General features: G+C 33.6%; 1 protein-coding gene across 2 annotated transcripts in view; it reads right to left on the bottom strand.

Moving 5' to 3' along the window:
• The window catches only part of MESR4 (misexpression suppressor of ras 4), a 47934-nt gene that overhangs the window by 8939 nt on the left and 22335 nt on the right, over positions 1–16660 (bottom strand). For both annotated transcript variants that reach the window (XM_072526683.1, XM_072526684.1), the window contains 5 exons: positions 11037–11397; positions 9952–10495; positions 6194–6484; positions 5177–5901; positions 885–1196 (listed from right to left, as the gene is read on the bottom strand). In XM_072526683.1, coding sequence (XP_072382784.1) covers positions 885–1196; positions 5177–5901; positions 6194–6484; positions 9952–10495; positions 11037–11397 — 2233 coding nt within the window. The remainder of the gene's footprint in view (positions 1–884; positions 1197–5176; positions 5902–6193; positions 6485–9951; positions 10496–11036; positions 11398–16660) is intronic.

Consider the following 16660-nt stretch of genomic DNA (forward strand, 5'->3'; position numbering starts at 1 on the left):
TAAAAGGTATATAAAAAACCCAGTTGGGCTATGTTAAATTGACAAAACGTTTTCGGAATAAGTATTCCATCATCAGTGTCTAGTTAATACATGGATGTAGCCACTAAATATGTGGGTAAAAACCCTTTAAAAATTATTAAATGAAATTTAGTTTACATTATGTCTAATTTACAATTAAGATCGTAAAGTTACCGTTGGATTGGTAACATGGCGACATATGACTCTACATTAAGTTGCAAGTCCTGAGACGGTATGTCTACGAAACTCGTAGACATACCGTCTCAGGACTTGCAACTTGCAACTTAATGTAGAGTCATATGTCGCCATGTTACCAATGCAACGGTAACTTTACCATCTTAATTGTAAATTAGACATAATGTAAACTAAATTTCATTTAATAATTTTTAAAGGGTTTTTACCCACATATTTAGTGGCTACATCCATGTATTAACTAGACACTGATGATGGAATACTTATTCCGAAAACGTTTTGTCAATTTAACATAGCCCAACTGGGTTTTTTATATACCTTTTATAAAGGATTTTATTCAAAATTTTTTTTATCAAAATCCGTTCCAACACGTCTCCTCTTCGCATCATAAGCAAACAATGCATGTCGTGCAAGTCGAAGCATGCGTATAAAATCGATGCCAAACAGTTTCGTGACCGTTTTAAAACAGTACAAAAGTGACGTTTCGGAACAAACCTATGGAGTCTATATATAAACAGACAAGTAGAATGCGGAAGATATAACAGCTATCCAGTAAAATACCAATCTATTACTTTAGGTTTTCCTCAAGGATCTGTCCTTGCACCATTACTTTTTAATATCTATACATTAATATACACCGTGATATGCATAGAACTTGTCCCAAAGTTACGTACCTCATCGTATGGACATTGGCAGTAACAGTAGAGTTGTGGCTGCGCAGGTTTGGGCGTCACACTAGGCTCTTCGGAACTAGAATCGTTAGAATCGCTCTCACTGTCTCCATCTCCTCCAAGATGCCGGGTACCCAGCAGTCGAATTGGCGGTATACTCGGCTTTGGCCTTGGTCGTTGCACCCTAAAATCGCTGAGGTGAGTTCCCGTCCGAATCGAAATAGGTTCTATAGTCGGTTGGGGAGGAGGAGGGGTTGGCTGAGCCCTTATCGTTATTGGAGGAACTACTAAAGGTGATCGTGGAGTCTGAGGTGTCTGAAATAATAATATTTATTAGTTGGGTTGATGCAAAGAAATGTAATGACTTACTCTGAGGTCATTCGTTAGAATAATAACTTTGCTAACTACAAGATACAATTAAAAAATTCAAAGAGTTCATAGAAACCTACATGGTTGGCATGTAGGTTTGTATTATGCCAATATCTTATATATTTTTTATCCAAATTCACGTGTCTGGACGACGAGGTCATTGAAACGGTAACACTGTAGTACAATATAATATAAGAATATTACAAATACAGTTTAACATTTGACATAATACACATTATTTAATTTTTACAAATTTGAATATTATACATCATTACACTTCAGGAGTTTATAAAGCGCTTGAACGTCTCTTAATTATTTAAACAGACTTGTGTATTTCTTTTTCATACGTATTTCTTGTATATTATTTTTCAACTAGTGTTGGTGTTTTATTTTAGTAGAAAGATATTTACGTTCTTTTAAGGAAATATTTGACGGTTAAGGGGCGCATCGTATCCTCGCCTAGATCATAGCACTGACAGTGAATGCTCGCATTTAAAATAAAATGTATTTATTTTACCTGGCGATCGATACGATGGTCGGAGCGAGGGTCGGTGGTCGGCGCCTCGTAGTGTCAATCGTAGAGTACTAGGGTAGAGGGTCGAAAAAATACTAAGCTTGAATACTATGGTCCAAGTCTATGGTCCGATACCTGGCTCGAGGCTGGGCGCTGCGCTTTGACAGTGAACGCTGGCATTTTTAAAATAATGCATTTATTTTACCTGGCGATGATATGATACGATCCTATGATCCGAGCGAGGATCGGCGCCTCGTTATGAGCGCACACTTAATGTTCTTGGAATAACTTTGTTCTTCTGGACATAGGTGGTAGCTCCAAGGAACGTATAACTGCCTATACATCATGTAACTGACTCGCAGTTGTGTGTTCCAAAGAGCTTGCCCATTGTGATTTTTTTATTACCATTTTGCAGATGGATATTTGATAGAGGTATATCCAAAGTAGAAGCTTCCTTTGCGAATTTCCTACATCTACAGCCTCATTTCCTAAAAGTTCTACACGTAAAGGAACCCAGACAATAGTGACAATTACTTCATGGTCATCAGAGGATGATCTGAGAAGTTTTTTTTTTATTGTTTGTATTGATGATAGAGAGTCTGTGCAAATCGCTACATTGCGGTCAGTTGGTTCCAACATACGAAAAGTTCTCCGTGTGAAGGCGGGCCGATCAAGTAGAATACCTTCATGTTGTTAAAAGGCGACTAAATGGAGCGGCTGTCCGCTATCCACTACCCAAATTCCTAACCTGTCCCTGTGTGATAACAAAAACTCCCAACTGTCATACGACACCTACCCCTACCCATCATATACGTCCTGATACCCAAACCTATACCCGAGGAGAAAAGTTCCACTAATACAAAAACCAGTTGAAATAACCACTGAGAACAAATGGATATGCATAGAATCCCCGGCTGCGTAAATGAGAGATCTGGTGAATGCCGTGCCGATGTTGCATCCCAATCAGGGCGATCCGGCCGGTAATTCACCAGCTGAGGAGGTTGTCTTTTAGCAGGTAGGTCTCTTTCACTGACGGCGATGGTGTCCGAACAACCCTAGCGCGCGGCCTCGGATATCATCGTGGCCACGCTGGAGGAGTCCTGCATAACCGAGGCTGTAAGGAGGCTCTGCCCACCTTCTAGGACCGAGGTATGCGAACTTTTGGTCCACCCCCCCCCCCCCAACCCTCACAAAAAAAACGCATACGAAAAGCCTCGGTGATATCATATGGATCTCCAGTGTATACATTACAAACGGCAGGAAGTCTGATTAGTTTTGTAGTGCTGAAGGAGGTACAAAAGCACTACCCACGTATCATTCTTAGAGCAATCTGTATAAAGAATTTTATGAAACTGATTTCCATTAAATATGCCTAGGAACGATTGTTTAATTACAGCTTTAGGAGTATCATGTTTATTGAAAGAGCAAAGGAAGGTATTGACATTCGGAAGTTGCTTGTGCCATGGAGGATGTGCAGAGATATGAAAGGGTGAAGTTGCAGAAAGATAAAAACCATCGAGGAGAGAATTTAGTATACGAGAGAGACGTTGAACAGCTCTAGTGGTCTGAGGATGTTGGATGGGATTATTTGGTTGAATAAGTAGTTGGTAGGCTGGGTTTTGTGAATTAGCTGATAAGCTAGATGAATATGACAAAAGACATTGTCTCCTTACCGGCGGTTTGTTAGCTTCACAGTACATGCTTTGGGCTGGGAGAGGCCTGAAGGCACCTAAGCAGATCCTAAGACTATTGTAGAAGGAGTCAAGAGCTTTCAGATGTGACTTGTAGGAAACATATAGAAAAAAAACTACCATAGTCCATTTTGGAGCGAATAATGTATCTGTAAACTGCAAACAATCCTTCTTCGTCAGCTCCCCAGATCGCAGTGTGAAAAGGTCTATGAGACCAAGGGACTACCGTTGAAATCTGGAATCCCTGTCCCTCATATATGTAATGAATACAGAGTGGAATATAGCAAAGTGAATATAGATGCATATGTTGCATATTTTTGATCATTTCAAATGCAAATGATTTATTTTGCATATTTTAAAAACAAATTATATAAAATTTCCATTTATTAGTTGGAATTTTATAACTTGGACATGAACGAGCTCATTATCTACCGCTCAATATCTATCTGGACTTTCCCATTAATACCTGAATTTAATAGTTATGGGTTTTACAAGAAAAATGTTATGTATATTATTAGCGTAGCAAGTCGTAGGTACCTACCTGATTTTATGGGTTTAATTATTTTGTCATTTTTCGGCAAACATTTGTTTAAAGTTAACGTTGTATCGTGTTTGGTGTTTTTGAAGGGTTAGGCATGTATTAAATTTAAATATGTATACCATTCGAAAAAGTGCTTGGCTAAAGCTAAGTGGAGACAAAGTTTTTTGCAAGGGATGTTCCAAAATCGTAAGTTACGTTCATTTTTAAATTTCATTCCTAAATGAGGAACTGACAAATAAAATCTACTTATATAAAGCCGGACATAGAGAGAAGCATCAAAATACAAAAATTAATTAAATTGTAGACAATTCCTCTTTTGTTCTTTAGCTACCCATATGATAATTTATTTCTTTTTGGTGCTTGAACATTTTTGTTCTACACGTTCTCTATTAGTTAGAGTTGAAGCTAAAAAAGATTGCATTAGGACACGCGCATATTTCAGCACTCGATTCATACATCTCTTCAAAATGTTCAAGATCAAGCTAAATAAAAAAAGAAAAATGTTTAAACAAGAACTGTGTAACCTCTGGTAGCAGCAAACATTCCGTAAAAAATGCAAAATACACATTTGAGGCAATTTTTGCAAAAATATTGTAATGAAGGAGTAATTGGGGAAATTTAAGTTTTTTTAAGCGATAAAAACTTTTACGTAGTTGTCGATCAAAGTACAGAATCAAAGTACTGTACTTATAATCAGCACCTTAAAATGTGATAAACCAGGAAAACCTTATTATTAATAGCTGCAAAAACCACTGGAAAAAAACCAATATGACTGTAAGCCGTTTAATTCAGCAAACACGCTCTGTTTTCTTTTTGCTCAAGAAATAAAAAGTAAAAAGTTTTTCATATTTTTATCAGAAAAATGTATATTTCTGATTATTAAAAACGAATTTTTGAAAGCACCTTTTCGTCTACAAATCTATAAAGAAAAATTCCTAGGTGTAAGCTTGCCTCCAGAGCCCGTAATTATAAGATGGGGAACGTGGATTAAAGCAGCAATTTTTTACGCAAATAATTTTGATGCCATAAAAGACGTATATGATTACAAACGAAATATGCATAACTATTTTAAAACAAGGTCGTTTATAATGCCGTAATTAAAAAGAAATAATACAAAATCTAAAAATTTAGCCATGACCTTAAACCATTTGTAAATTTGTATATTATAAATCCTACTTACATCAGTTTTTCGCCATTTTGGTGCCGGCTTATCTTGTTCTTCGTCGCTAGAATATCCATAGAATTTATTGGGTACCCTGCGACGTTTTGACGCCCTCAAACTAGACTCAGACGAAGAATCTCTCCTGCTATACAGAGACTCAGTTTGTACTTTAGAGTAAGGTGCTGTTTGAACTGGGGTAGACACTGAAGCTGATGGACTAGATATCGGAGTTTTAGGAATTGTCAAGGTAATTGGGGCTACAGTCAGCGGCTGCGGTTGGATTTGCTGTTGTTGTTCTTGCTGTTGTTGCAGCTCCTGTTGCTGTTGGATCTGCTGATGGAATTGTTGGTAATATGGTGGAATGGGTATATCTGGTGAGATAATATTATTTGTAATTTCCTCACTAACTTCTATGGGTTTCTTCTCGGCCTTCCTCTTTTTTTTCTTTTTCGATTTTGATTTCTTCTTCCTTTTTTCTTCCTGTTCCTGTTCTACGACTTCTGGAGGTGGCGTGGGTGGCCTGCTTGTGCTTTCTATAAACGAGCCATTTGGAACATTATTTGGACCCATTAATTCGAGAAGTTGTTGGCGTTTCTCTTCGAGAATCTTTTTGGCCAGCAAGTGTGGAGCGATGTCATAGAATTCTTCATCCGTATCACTTTCTGTCGTTTCCAAGTCTGATTCTCGGATAGGGGTTTCAATAATTACGGGAGCAGAATCCGTTACAACATCAACTTTGGTAGCTAAATTAGAAAATAAAGTACATAATTAGATTTACGTAATGTATTTCATGTGTAGAGAATTAAATGACAAAATAAAATTACACTTTCAATATACAGGGTGCTGCATTAGTGCGAGGAAGTCCAAGTACTCTTTCAATTATGTAAAGAACTCTGTCCAATAATGCACATTAAAGCTTTTTTTGATAGTCCTTGATCTATTAAAAAAGTTATAACGATTATCAAAAGATCTCTTCCAATACAGTCATTGTTAATATTTTGAGGTAAATAGTAATTAGTAAATATACAAACATACCTTTTTCTTGTTGTTCTTTCAGTTTCTTCGCTCTCTCTTTCCTCTTCTGCTTCTTCGTTAACTGCCTTTTTTTACCTTCTTCAGAAGAACTTTCAGAACTAGAGCTATCTGACGATGAACTGGAGCTACCTGAACTTGAACTACAGCTACAATTCGAACCACACGAACAACTAGATGAGTCCGAATCACTGCTACTACTACTCGAGGAGCTGCCAGGTTTTTTATCTTCTTTTACTTCTACCTTTGGGGGTTCCACCGGTTGTTCAGGTATTGGTTCCACTTTTTCTTCTTCTGAAATGAAATACAGAATATGGCATTAGAACACAAAATGTATGTAATATTGGGTAAGATATAGTATAAACAAAACAGAACTAATGGAAATGGTGCAATGTTGACAAAAATTTTATTAAAAATTATGGAAATTACTACACAACGTAAAAACAGGATTTATATTGTTGATTTATAATAATATATAAGTAAATGGTTTAAAAAAATTCTAATTAGGTGTTAAGAATAATGATTGTACCGTTCTCATAAAAATTGTGTTAGCATTTAACCCGTGACTACACGCGTGTCGGTCGAAAGGACCGAGCCGTGATAAATTTTAAAATGACACCGCTTGTATAGTGGTGGTGGTACTGACCTTCCTGGAATGCTACAAGCTGTTTTCCCCTTACCGGCTGGCGTTACATTATTTCAGTTTTTATTTGGCCTTTATTTTAGTAGTCCGGTGCTTTTGACCGTGCGCGTGTAAGTATCAAAGATATTTGTGTTGCAGTTTCACAGTTTTAGATATTGGTGTACTTTTTACAGTTAATAATACGGTTAGTGAACCCTGTGTGTGGTTCTTTTTATAATATTTCTTAAGTCTAGTATTTTAGTGGAAAATATAGTCACTGTATGGTGATTTGTAATAGTATTTTTTTATTTGCAGGTTATGTGTTCCTACGAGAAAGAAATAAAGCGTATTTTAGCCATATGGGCTGAAATTGAGAGCGATGATGAGATAGATGGACCTCCTGAAGACCAAGATGACGTTTTGGAGAACAATGATCACAACTCTAATTCAGAGCAATCAGAAGGGAAAGAGCTACCAGATTTTAACGAAACTCAGCAAGATCTAAATACTCGTCTGTGTTTTGTGGGAAGGGACAAAAAGACGTTGTGGAATAAATTTCCCGTAGCTGTATCAAAAAAAAAAAGACCCGAGCAGAAACATAGTGACTCAATCTTCTGGAGTAATTGAAAAAGCCAGAGAAGCAAAAACCATTATTAACTTGGAAATTGTTTTTTCCAGACTCCGTCATCAGTGAAATAGTTGAACACACAAACAAATATATTCTAAAGCTTTGGTAAGACATGCCACCAGTACAAATATGGAAGAAAAAAGCACTTATTGGTCTTCTATATTTTGTTGAAGTATTGCGGTCATCACACCTACATTTGAGAGATTTGTGGGCACAGGACGGAACCGGCGCGGCGTAGAGATTTTTCGTCTTACAATGGGAGTTAATCGATTTCAATTATTGTTGCGAGCGCTTCGCTTTGACGATCTTGATGATAGATGGAAACGGAAACAAAGCGATAAGCTATCACTTACAAGAGAATTTTTTTATGGATTTGTTGAGCGATGCAAAGCCAATTATAGATAGGAACGGAAACAGTACGATAAGCTGTTACAATCCTCAAAAAAATACAGTTCTGCGGGAAAACCTACTCCTTTGCAATTAAGATCTGTACTAAAAAGTAATGTACAACGCTTACGAATGGCAATTGACTGTGCTGTCAAATATCATCGCGAAAACAATTCCAGTGATAATTTAAAAATAATTGGTTTAAAACAAGATATTGAAAACACTGCATATCACGTATTCGGCGATCACAAAAATTCTGCCGCTTATTTTTGTAAAAAACAAAATTTAGACCAGAAAATTAATTATATTTCTGCAAAATTGCAAAATTTGTTGGAGATAAACAAGTAAATCACACCAAGAGAGGTGGATATCAGTTAAAGTGTTTGGGGGCTGCAGGATCATATAATTCACGGGGAAATTATTTAAATAATATATTACAAAATATAGCAAAAGTGCAACTGGTTATTACCAAAATTATTTGCTCAAAATAATATAAAAAATGAGTACATGAAACAAAAAACAAACAAGTAATAATAAACCTGATAAAGACTATGCCCTAAATCCAGAAGAGTTAGTTCAGTTGTCGGATGAAGACTTCGAAGCAAAAAAAAGCAGGAATTTTTAAAAAACCTACAAAAAAAATCTCACAAAGAACAGATTTTGAATGATACAACGGCTCAAAATAACAGTGCGGCTTGGTATAAATATTGAATGTCAGTAATGGTTAACGTCCAGTAATTTTGGTAAAATATCTAAATTACGAAAAAAAACTGACCAAACTAAAACTGTGGAATCAATATTAGATTCAACGTTTTGTGGAAATAGATTTACAAAATATGGAATTGCGAACGAACCCAAAGCAAAAAAAAATGTTAGAAACAATTTTAAATATTAATATTGAACTATCAGGACTTTTCATATATATATATTTAGGGATTCTACAGTATTCACTGCCTTCCCTCGCTCAACCGTTTCCATCTCTCTCTGTTGTTCCATTCTCCATCGTTCAGTCCTCTCTTACTCATGGCGTCGTCTACTTCGTTCCTCCAGGATTTTCGGGGTCGTCCTCTTTTCCTCCTTCCTATGGGGCTCCATTCGGTTATTTTCTTTATCCATCTGCTGTCGCTAGTTCTTCTTACATGTCCATACCACTTTAGTCTTTTTTGTTCTATATACTTCTATATACTTTTCATACATGATGAATATCCCTTTCTTGCAGCTAGTCCTAATGGTTTAATAGGTGACCCAGGCATAGTTCATAAAATGTCCATATAAAACAAGAGAACTTACGTCTAAAGAAGCTATTGAACAAAAAAAAATTGCCAACTAATGAACGGTAAATTGCATTTAAAAAGAACTGATTCCTATTACTATCCAGTGCAATAGCAGTTATTTATATCGAATAGAGAATACTGTTAGTTTGCGGTATGGACCCCAAAAGGTACTTTATTTGAAAAGATTGATAAAGATATCGAACTGTGGGAAAATATTTTACCAAAATGGCAAGATTTTTATTATAATTTTTATTTTAAAACACCTTCTAAAGCAACAGTACACATAATTCTATATTTATGTAGTTTCATTTTATCGATTTTATGATCGTGATACTTCAGACAGCCCATTTTTCCGTAAAAAAAATGACAAAAAATTATATATGTACCCTTCTTACGTTGTAAATTTATTAATAAATATTAATCTGGTCTGTTATTCTAATTGCCATAACACCACTAAAGAGAAGTATATGATTTTATTGTGTAGCCCCAAACACTTCACTTCAGGGAGTGTCCCGGTTGTATAATCGGCTCGAGTAAAAGATGAAAGCATTTTTGACGTGGACTTGAGAAATATCTGAACGACGCTTAGAATATTACTTCTTGAACAGATTTTGTTTTCGTAAAGAAAGAAATTTTTGAAATAAAGATTACCCACTGAAATTCACCGTTAGGATTTTCGAGGACGGGCCTTAATTTAAACAATTAATTCATACAAGAAGAAAGAGAAAAAAGAAAATAAATTTAATATATTACAGAAGGGGCAGTAAGCCAAAAAATGATCTAAAAATAAGGTATATAAAAGCTTTTTACATAAATACATTTCTATAACAATCTACATTAAAAAACTTACCTATTTCTGGTTTTACAAAGCAGTAGTCATGGTCTACACTTTCATTAAGAGCAGGTTTAACTTCAACTATTGTTGTATCCTTAGGGACGTCCTCAAGTTTAGCACAATAATTGTGATCTCTCATTATAATATCTATAATAAAATTATCAGACTTTTCAACATAACTATCTACAATATCTTCCATTTTCTCTTGATCGCCAAACATGGTGTCCAACTTATGCTGTTGCTGCTGGTAATTCTTGAAGTTATCCCAAATGTTCTGCATAACTATATTTGAAATTTCTTCCACAGGAAAGTCAGAACTTGTTTTGTCTTGTTGTAATATGTCTAAAGGAGGTAAATCTCCGGGAGGCTCAAGTTCGGTCACAGAATCTGGTTTTGTTTCTGGTTTAATCTGAGGTTCTGGTTCCGCTTCAGAATCACTGCTACTGTCACTTTCTGAAAGATTAAGAGCAGGGAGATCTTCTAATACGTCGATTTTCTGTTTGGGTTTTTCTTCCACTTTTTCTTCTTCTTTTTTGGGCTCCGCCTCATTGTTATCGACCTAAAATTTAAAAAACACATTTTGGAAGCACATACATAATTGAAACAAATAAATAAAGGCATGGTATTGAAGTATCTGACAGAATTCGTTAACATAATACCAAGGGGAACATATATACCAAGGTACTAGAAGCATAGGGATATGAAAAAAAAAAACAAAAAGTTCGATAGGGTTCTTTCTTGCAATAAGAGGAATCTACCTCTGTAGCCTGAGTTTTAAGAATCTATGACTTTCTTTTCAAGAAAAAATGGGCATAAAAATATTCGAAGAATTTGATCCCAAATTTAATAGGATTCTTAAGGAGGGTTAACAGTTGCACAAAAACTCAATGTCGAAAGTATTGAGAAGATATAAGAAGCTATAGAAAAAAATGGAAACAACATTTGGGGAAAATGGTAGAGAAATATAGGAAGACAAACGAATTTTGGAAAGAAACATAAACTTTAAGGCGGAACAGGCTCTAAACCGTGGAAGTGGAGAAGTTATTTTAAACAGTCAATGTACCTGTAATAATCTGTTAACAAAAATTCATTTCATTTACCTCTTCCTTTATTTCTTCAGCTATTGGCTCCTGTTCAACTTTAGGCTCTTCTGGTGGCTCTAAATGCCTCTTCACGTGCTTCTCTAATAATTTTTTCGATATAAACTTTTCTTCACAGCCTTCAAATGTACAAGAATGTTTCTTTTCATCGGTATGCAACCGTTTGTGCACTTTAAGCGCAACTGCACTTCGAAGTGACAATGCACATTCATCACAACTGAAACTAGCAGGGGGAACACAGAAGTGGTAGACATGACGCCATTTCCTCTGTAGACATTTTTTGCACTGGACGCTCTCTGTGCCGTGTTTCCAGAAGAGATGCCTTTGAATATCTGATTTATTTCTATATGCAATTGCACACCTGTAAGTTTAAAAATTTAAGATTGATTCCAGATAATTACTGTTTACATATTTACTATTAGTGAAATTAACTAATTATTATGTAATAATTTCAAGTATCGTAAGTACCAAATTTGCCTTACTACTATGTATTCTATCTTAGTATTTGAGTTTTTTACTTTTTTTACTTCTGCAAAACCTTGTTTTCCATATTTTGTTTAATTACTGCACTATAAATTATAACTATCTCTTTATACATTTACGTGATACCCAGGTTAAAAGATAAAAATATCAAAATATAACTAATAGATAAAAATATCACATATTTTATTTTCAGTCAATATTTTTCTTTTTAAAAACATTTTTATTTATATTGATAAATATTGGTTACTATAGTGTTTTACATTATTAGAAATCAAACAAATTAAAACTCTTTGAGTCTATTTATTACTGTTTTAACTGATATAGTCCTTTCGCTCAGCTGGGGAATATTTTGACAGATCCATTGTCAGGAACATATATCACAAAAAGTCCTACTTGTCACTATCAATAGCTCAAATAAACTTAATTTACAGACTTCTTTTATTGAAAAAAAAAAAGTACAATCATGAATAATTGGAGTGTATTATGAATCAGTACCAGCAGAAAATATTAAATGAAAGAGGAGAAGAAAATAACAGAGGAGAAGAAAATAACAGTAAAGACGAATGGAATATCATCCAAATGACAATTACCAATACAGCAAGAGAAACATTAGATGAATCCTTAAGCAAAAGAAACAAGGAATGGTTTGACCAGGATTGCCAACAAATATTAAATAACAAAAATACAGCTAGGCAGAAATGTCTACAAAGGAATTGCCGATTGAATAGAAGAACATATGAAAAACTAAGAATATGTAGAAGGAAAAAAAAAATGTTAAATAGAAAAATGCAACAAAAAACACTATAACAGATGAGAGACTAGGAAATTTTACAAGGAAACCAAGCGATAAGCTCAAGGATACATGACATAACAGTGTTAAATGGCATCTAAAAGATATTATCGGGAATTATATACAGCCATCTTGCCAATTATTTTCGGAAGAAATATTTGGTGAATACCAATGTGGTACCAAATACATATTATGTTAAGATGAAAAAACATGAAAAATGTGTTGAATATAACATACCAATTTACAACTTGTATGTTGATTTTAAAGAGGCGTTTGATGGAGTAGATAGACAAAAATGTTAAAACAACTATCCATATTAGGAATACCGAAAAAGTTAGTTAAGGTTGATCTGCAGCCCCCCCCCCCCCCCGAAAAATGACAAACTACACATTTAAAAAATTTGAGAAAGTACATGTGATAACTAGAAGTATTTCGACAAATTTTGACAAAATTCATGTTTTCGTATTCGAAAAAAACTAAAAAAAAAACTACTTTTTTCCAAGTATAAAGCAGAAAAACCAGACATACAATTTTGTTAATTTTCTTACAGCATAAAGATACAATCCTAAGAAATACTTATGAATTTTTTGAAAATTTTTCAATGTACAGTTTTGACACAACACGAAAAAATAATATGTTCCGGCTTATAATAGAGCTACCGGTAAGAAACCGGAAACAATTTTAATAACAACAAATATATAACTGTAAAAGTGGAAAATATTTGCAATAAAACGTTGAATATGTTTTCCTTAACATATGAAAAATCTCGTTAAACAAGAATTATATCTTGATCTAGGCTCTAGGATCTATACCGGCCCTCGGTAATAATGTAATCTTTCATTCTGTGTTTAAATTTTTCAAAAATACTTATTAGTTTTCTCAGGATTCGAAAAAAATGAATGCATTTAAAAATCATTGGCCCGAAATTTTGCGCCTACGCTGTTAACCCTTTGCGTTTTAAAAACTAAAGATTTTGAATTGATGTGATCAATGTGGTTTTTTACAGTCCTTCAAATTTCCTTTAAAATAGATTTTGAATGAAAACGGTATCTTTAAAATGAACGGAGTTATTGTAAAAAACCCAAACAACTTTCTTTTTCAATTTTGGAACAGATGTGAATGGGATCTTGGTATACTGACTACCCATTTTTTACAGCTGCTGGTGAACGTGGGAATTTATACACTAGTGTGGGGGGAGAGGTGTTCCATGTGTACAATTCCTGTTTAAAAAAAGAAAAACTGTGCATTCAAACTTCAAAGCAAACTAGAAGAAATTCTAGAAACTGGGAGATACTGTGCAATAATTTTCTATGGAGCAAGACTTACAAGAGTTACTCGAAACAATGCGGTATGATTAATTTATTAAAGCTACAACAAAAAACACTGCTGTAAAATTAGCATCGCTTGTACCTACATTAGGTACTTTGGATGAGCATATTCAGAGAGTTTATTACCAAATTCAAATTTGACTAGGTGATAAAGCTCTCAATCCAATTGGGGATGGAATAATGCTAATGGATATTTGCAACCCACAAAAATGCAATCAGTTGTGCCGCAGGAAATACTAGAAATAATTTTTTGCAACTGCAAAAAAGGATGCAGCGCGTCATGCACCTGCAGAAAGATCGGTCTTGTTTGTAACGCTACATGTGGGGGATGTGCTGGTGTTCACTGCTAAAACAGTGCTCCAATCTCTAACAAAGATGAAGAAGGAACGAATGACAGTGGCGACATTGGTGTAGATTAGAATAAGTTAGTGACATGACTATTTTTAGGTTGAGTTTACGGAAAGTACAAGGTGAATATATTCGCAAATATCAACCATGAAATAAAATATTTCTGTTTGGCAGTGTTGGGATATTTTCATAATGCATAATGTTGTACGCTTCAAATATACAAAAAGAAAGCTTTAAGTACATTTTGAATATACCTACTATTTTATGAATTCTGCAATTTTTAATTTATATGAAACAATAACGAGTAAATATTTGTCACTTTCGAGATTAATTGCAAACATCTTTTGCAATCTGGTAACTGCTTATTTGACGATTGCCAAATCTATCCCCTAATCTATCAAATGGCAATTGCCACAAAAATTTCTAATAATTAATTGCAATTAATCTCCAAACAAACAAATATTTACTCATTATTGTTTTATATAAATCAAAAATTGCAGAATTCATAACATAATATAATCAAAATGAACTTTTCTATACCATTATCTCTTTATATTTGAAGCATACAGCATATACATTATAAAAACATGCCAACACTGCTAAACCGAAATTTTTTATTCCATGTTTGACATTTGCGGCTATAATCAGCTGGTACTTTCGGTAAACTCAACCTATTTTTCTTTAAATGTCTAAATTTTTTTTACATATTTTTCTATATCTTTTGTATAAATTTTTTTATCTTTTTTTTTCTGCAGAGATCATTATTTTCTCTACTTTTATATTTTTCCATCATTTTATATTTTCAATCAAATCATCAAAACGATGCATTAGAATAGAAATCGGAGATAATACCCTATCTTTGCTCCCATTGATTGGACTAACAGGGATTCATTAAATAACAGTTTCATTAAAAAAAAATACATATCTTTAGAGCGCTACAGTATTATGGAAGACCCAGTATATTTGTAACTAATTTTAAAACGTGAAGCTATAATTTTTTTTGGTATCTCCTAATAACTGATATAAGAGAATTTGTCACAAAAGTTGCCCACCTTATATATATATATATATATATATATATATATATATATATATATATATATATATATATAATATATTTGTAACTAATTTTAAAACGGGAAGCTATAACTTTTTTTGGTATCTCCTAATAACTGATATAAGGGAATTTGTCACAAAAGTTGATCACCTTATATATATATATATATATATATATATATATATATATATATATATATATATATATATACAAAACTCAAATATTTGGGTGTGCAGCGGAAGATAGGACAAAGAAGTACTCTTTTTAGTAAACCAAGCTTTCGCAAATCTTTATTTGCATCATCAGGGTGCTACAATAAACAAAATTAGTACAAAATACAGAAAAGAATTGTTTGCATCTTACACTAATTGAGGTTAGTTGTCGTGATGTTTATTAAATGAAATGAGCAACTCATTTGACCCCTACAAATGATGGCGAAAACTATCCAAAATTGTTTTTAAAGAAAAACGTTCTTTAACAAATACATATTTAAAACACTTTAAAACACATATACATGAACACTTAAATAAAATTATGTTAAAATAATTACAGAACATGTCATAATATAAAATTTAGGTTATAAACATTCTTATCAGAAACAAAAGAATTGGTTGTGAATTCGTTACTGTCAACTTAAAACGATAGAACGTTAGATCTTAATGATAACAATGTAAAGGTAATAGTATACCTGATAGACGCTGAACTTCTTGAAACAGAAAAGGTAAAAAGACTTATTTTAGAAGAAGTAGGAGAGGTATTGTATATCTCATATATAATGAAACTTATATTGTTGATGATGAATTGTCTGTATTAGTAGATTCGTGTTTATCCAAAGTTAACAATAATGAATATAGGTTGCTTAAATTATTGGTATCTGTCTTTTTGTTAATAGTTTCTTTTTCTTGAAAAATGAAAGCCATCTCGAGAAACAATCTTTTTAAATAATTGCTCTCCGTGGATAGGATTTTTACATTTGGAAAATCGAAAGAGTGCCCTGTTGTGTTAGCATGTGTGGCTAGAGAACATCTATCAGGGTGTAACCTAATGTCACTCTTGTGAAGAGTCAAGCGGCTAAAAACTTTTTGGGAGGTGTAACCTATATAAGAACCTTTACAGCCCAAACAATTAAGTTTGTAGATAACATCACTTTTATCTAAGTTTGGTACTTTATCTTTCAATGACTTGTACAAGGATCCCACAACTAGAGTGCTTTTATAAGCAATTTTTACATTTGGTAGGTATTGAGCAAAAAGAGTACTTCTTTGTCCTATCTTCCGCTGCACACCCAAATATTTGAGTTTTGTATTCTATTTGATCAGCGTTGATGACAAGCGTTTATCGCTTTTTCACTATATATATATATATATATATATATATATATATATATATATATATATATATATATATACAAGGTGATCAACTTTTGTGACAAATTCCCTTATATCAGTTATTATTATATATATATTATTAGTAATATATTTTTGGAATCAGATTTTTACAACTGTTCAAAGGATGTGTAACGTGACCCACTTTGCTATTTAAAAAAATTGAGGGTGTGGCTATTACCATTAAATAGAACAAGTTTAAAAATCGACTTTGTCAAGCGATTTTGTTTTAT

Source organism: Diabrotica undecimpunctata, chromosome 3 (genome assembly GCF_040954645.1).
Source record: "Diabrotica undecimpunctata isolate CICGRU chromosome 3, icDiaUnde3, whole genome shotgun sequence".
Classification (NCBI taxonomy): domain Eukaryota; kingdom Metazoa; phylum Arthropoda; class Insecta; order Coleoptera; family Chrysomelidae; genus Diabrotica; species Diabrotica undecimpunctata.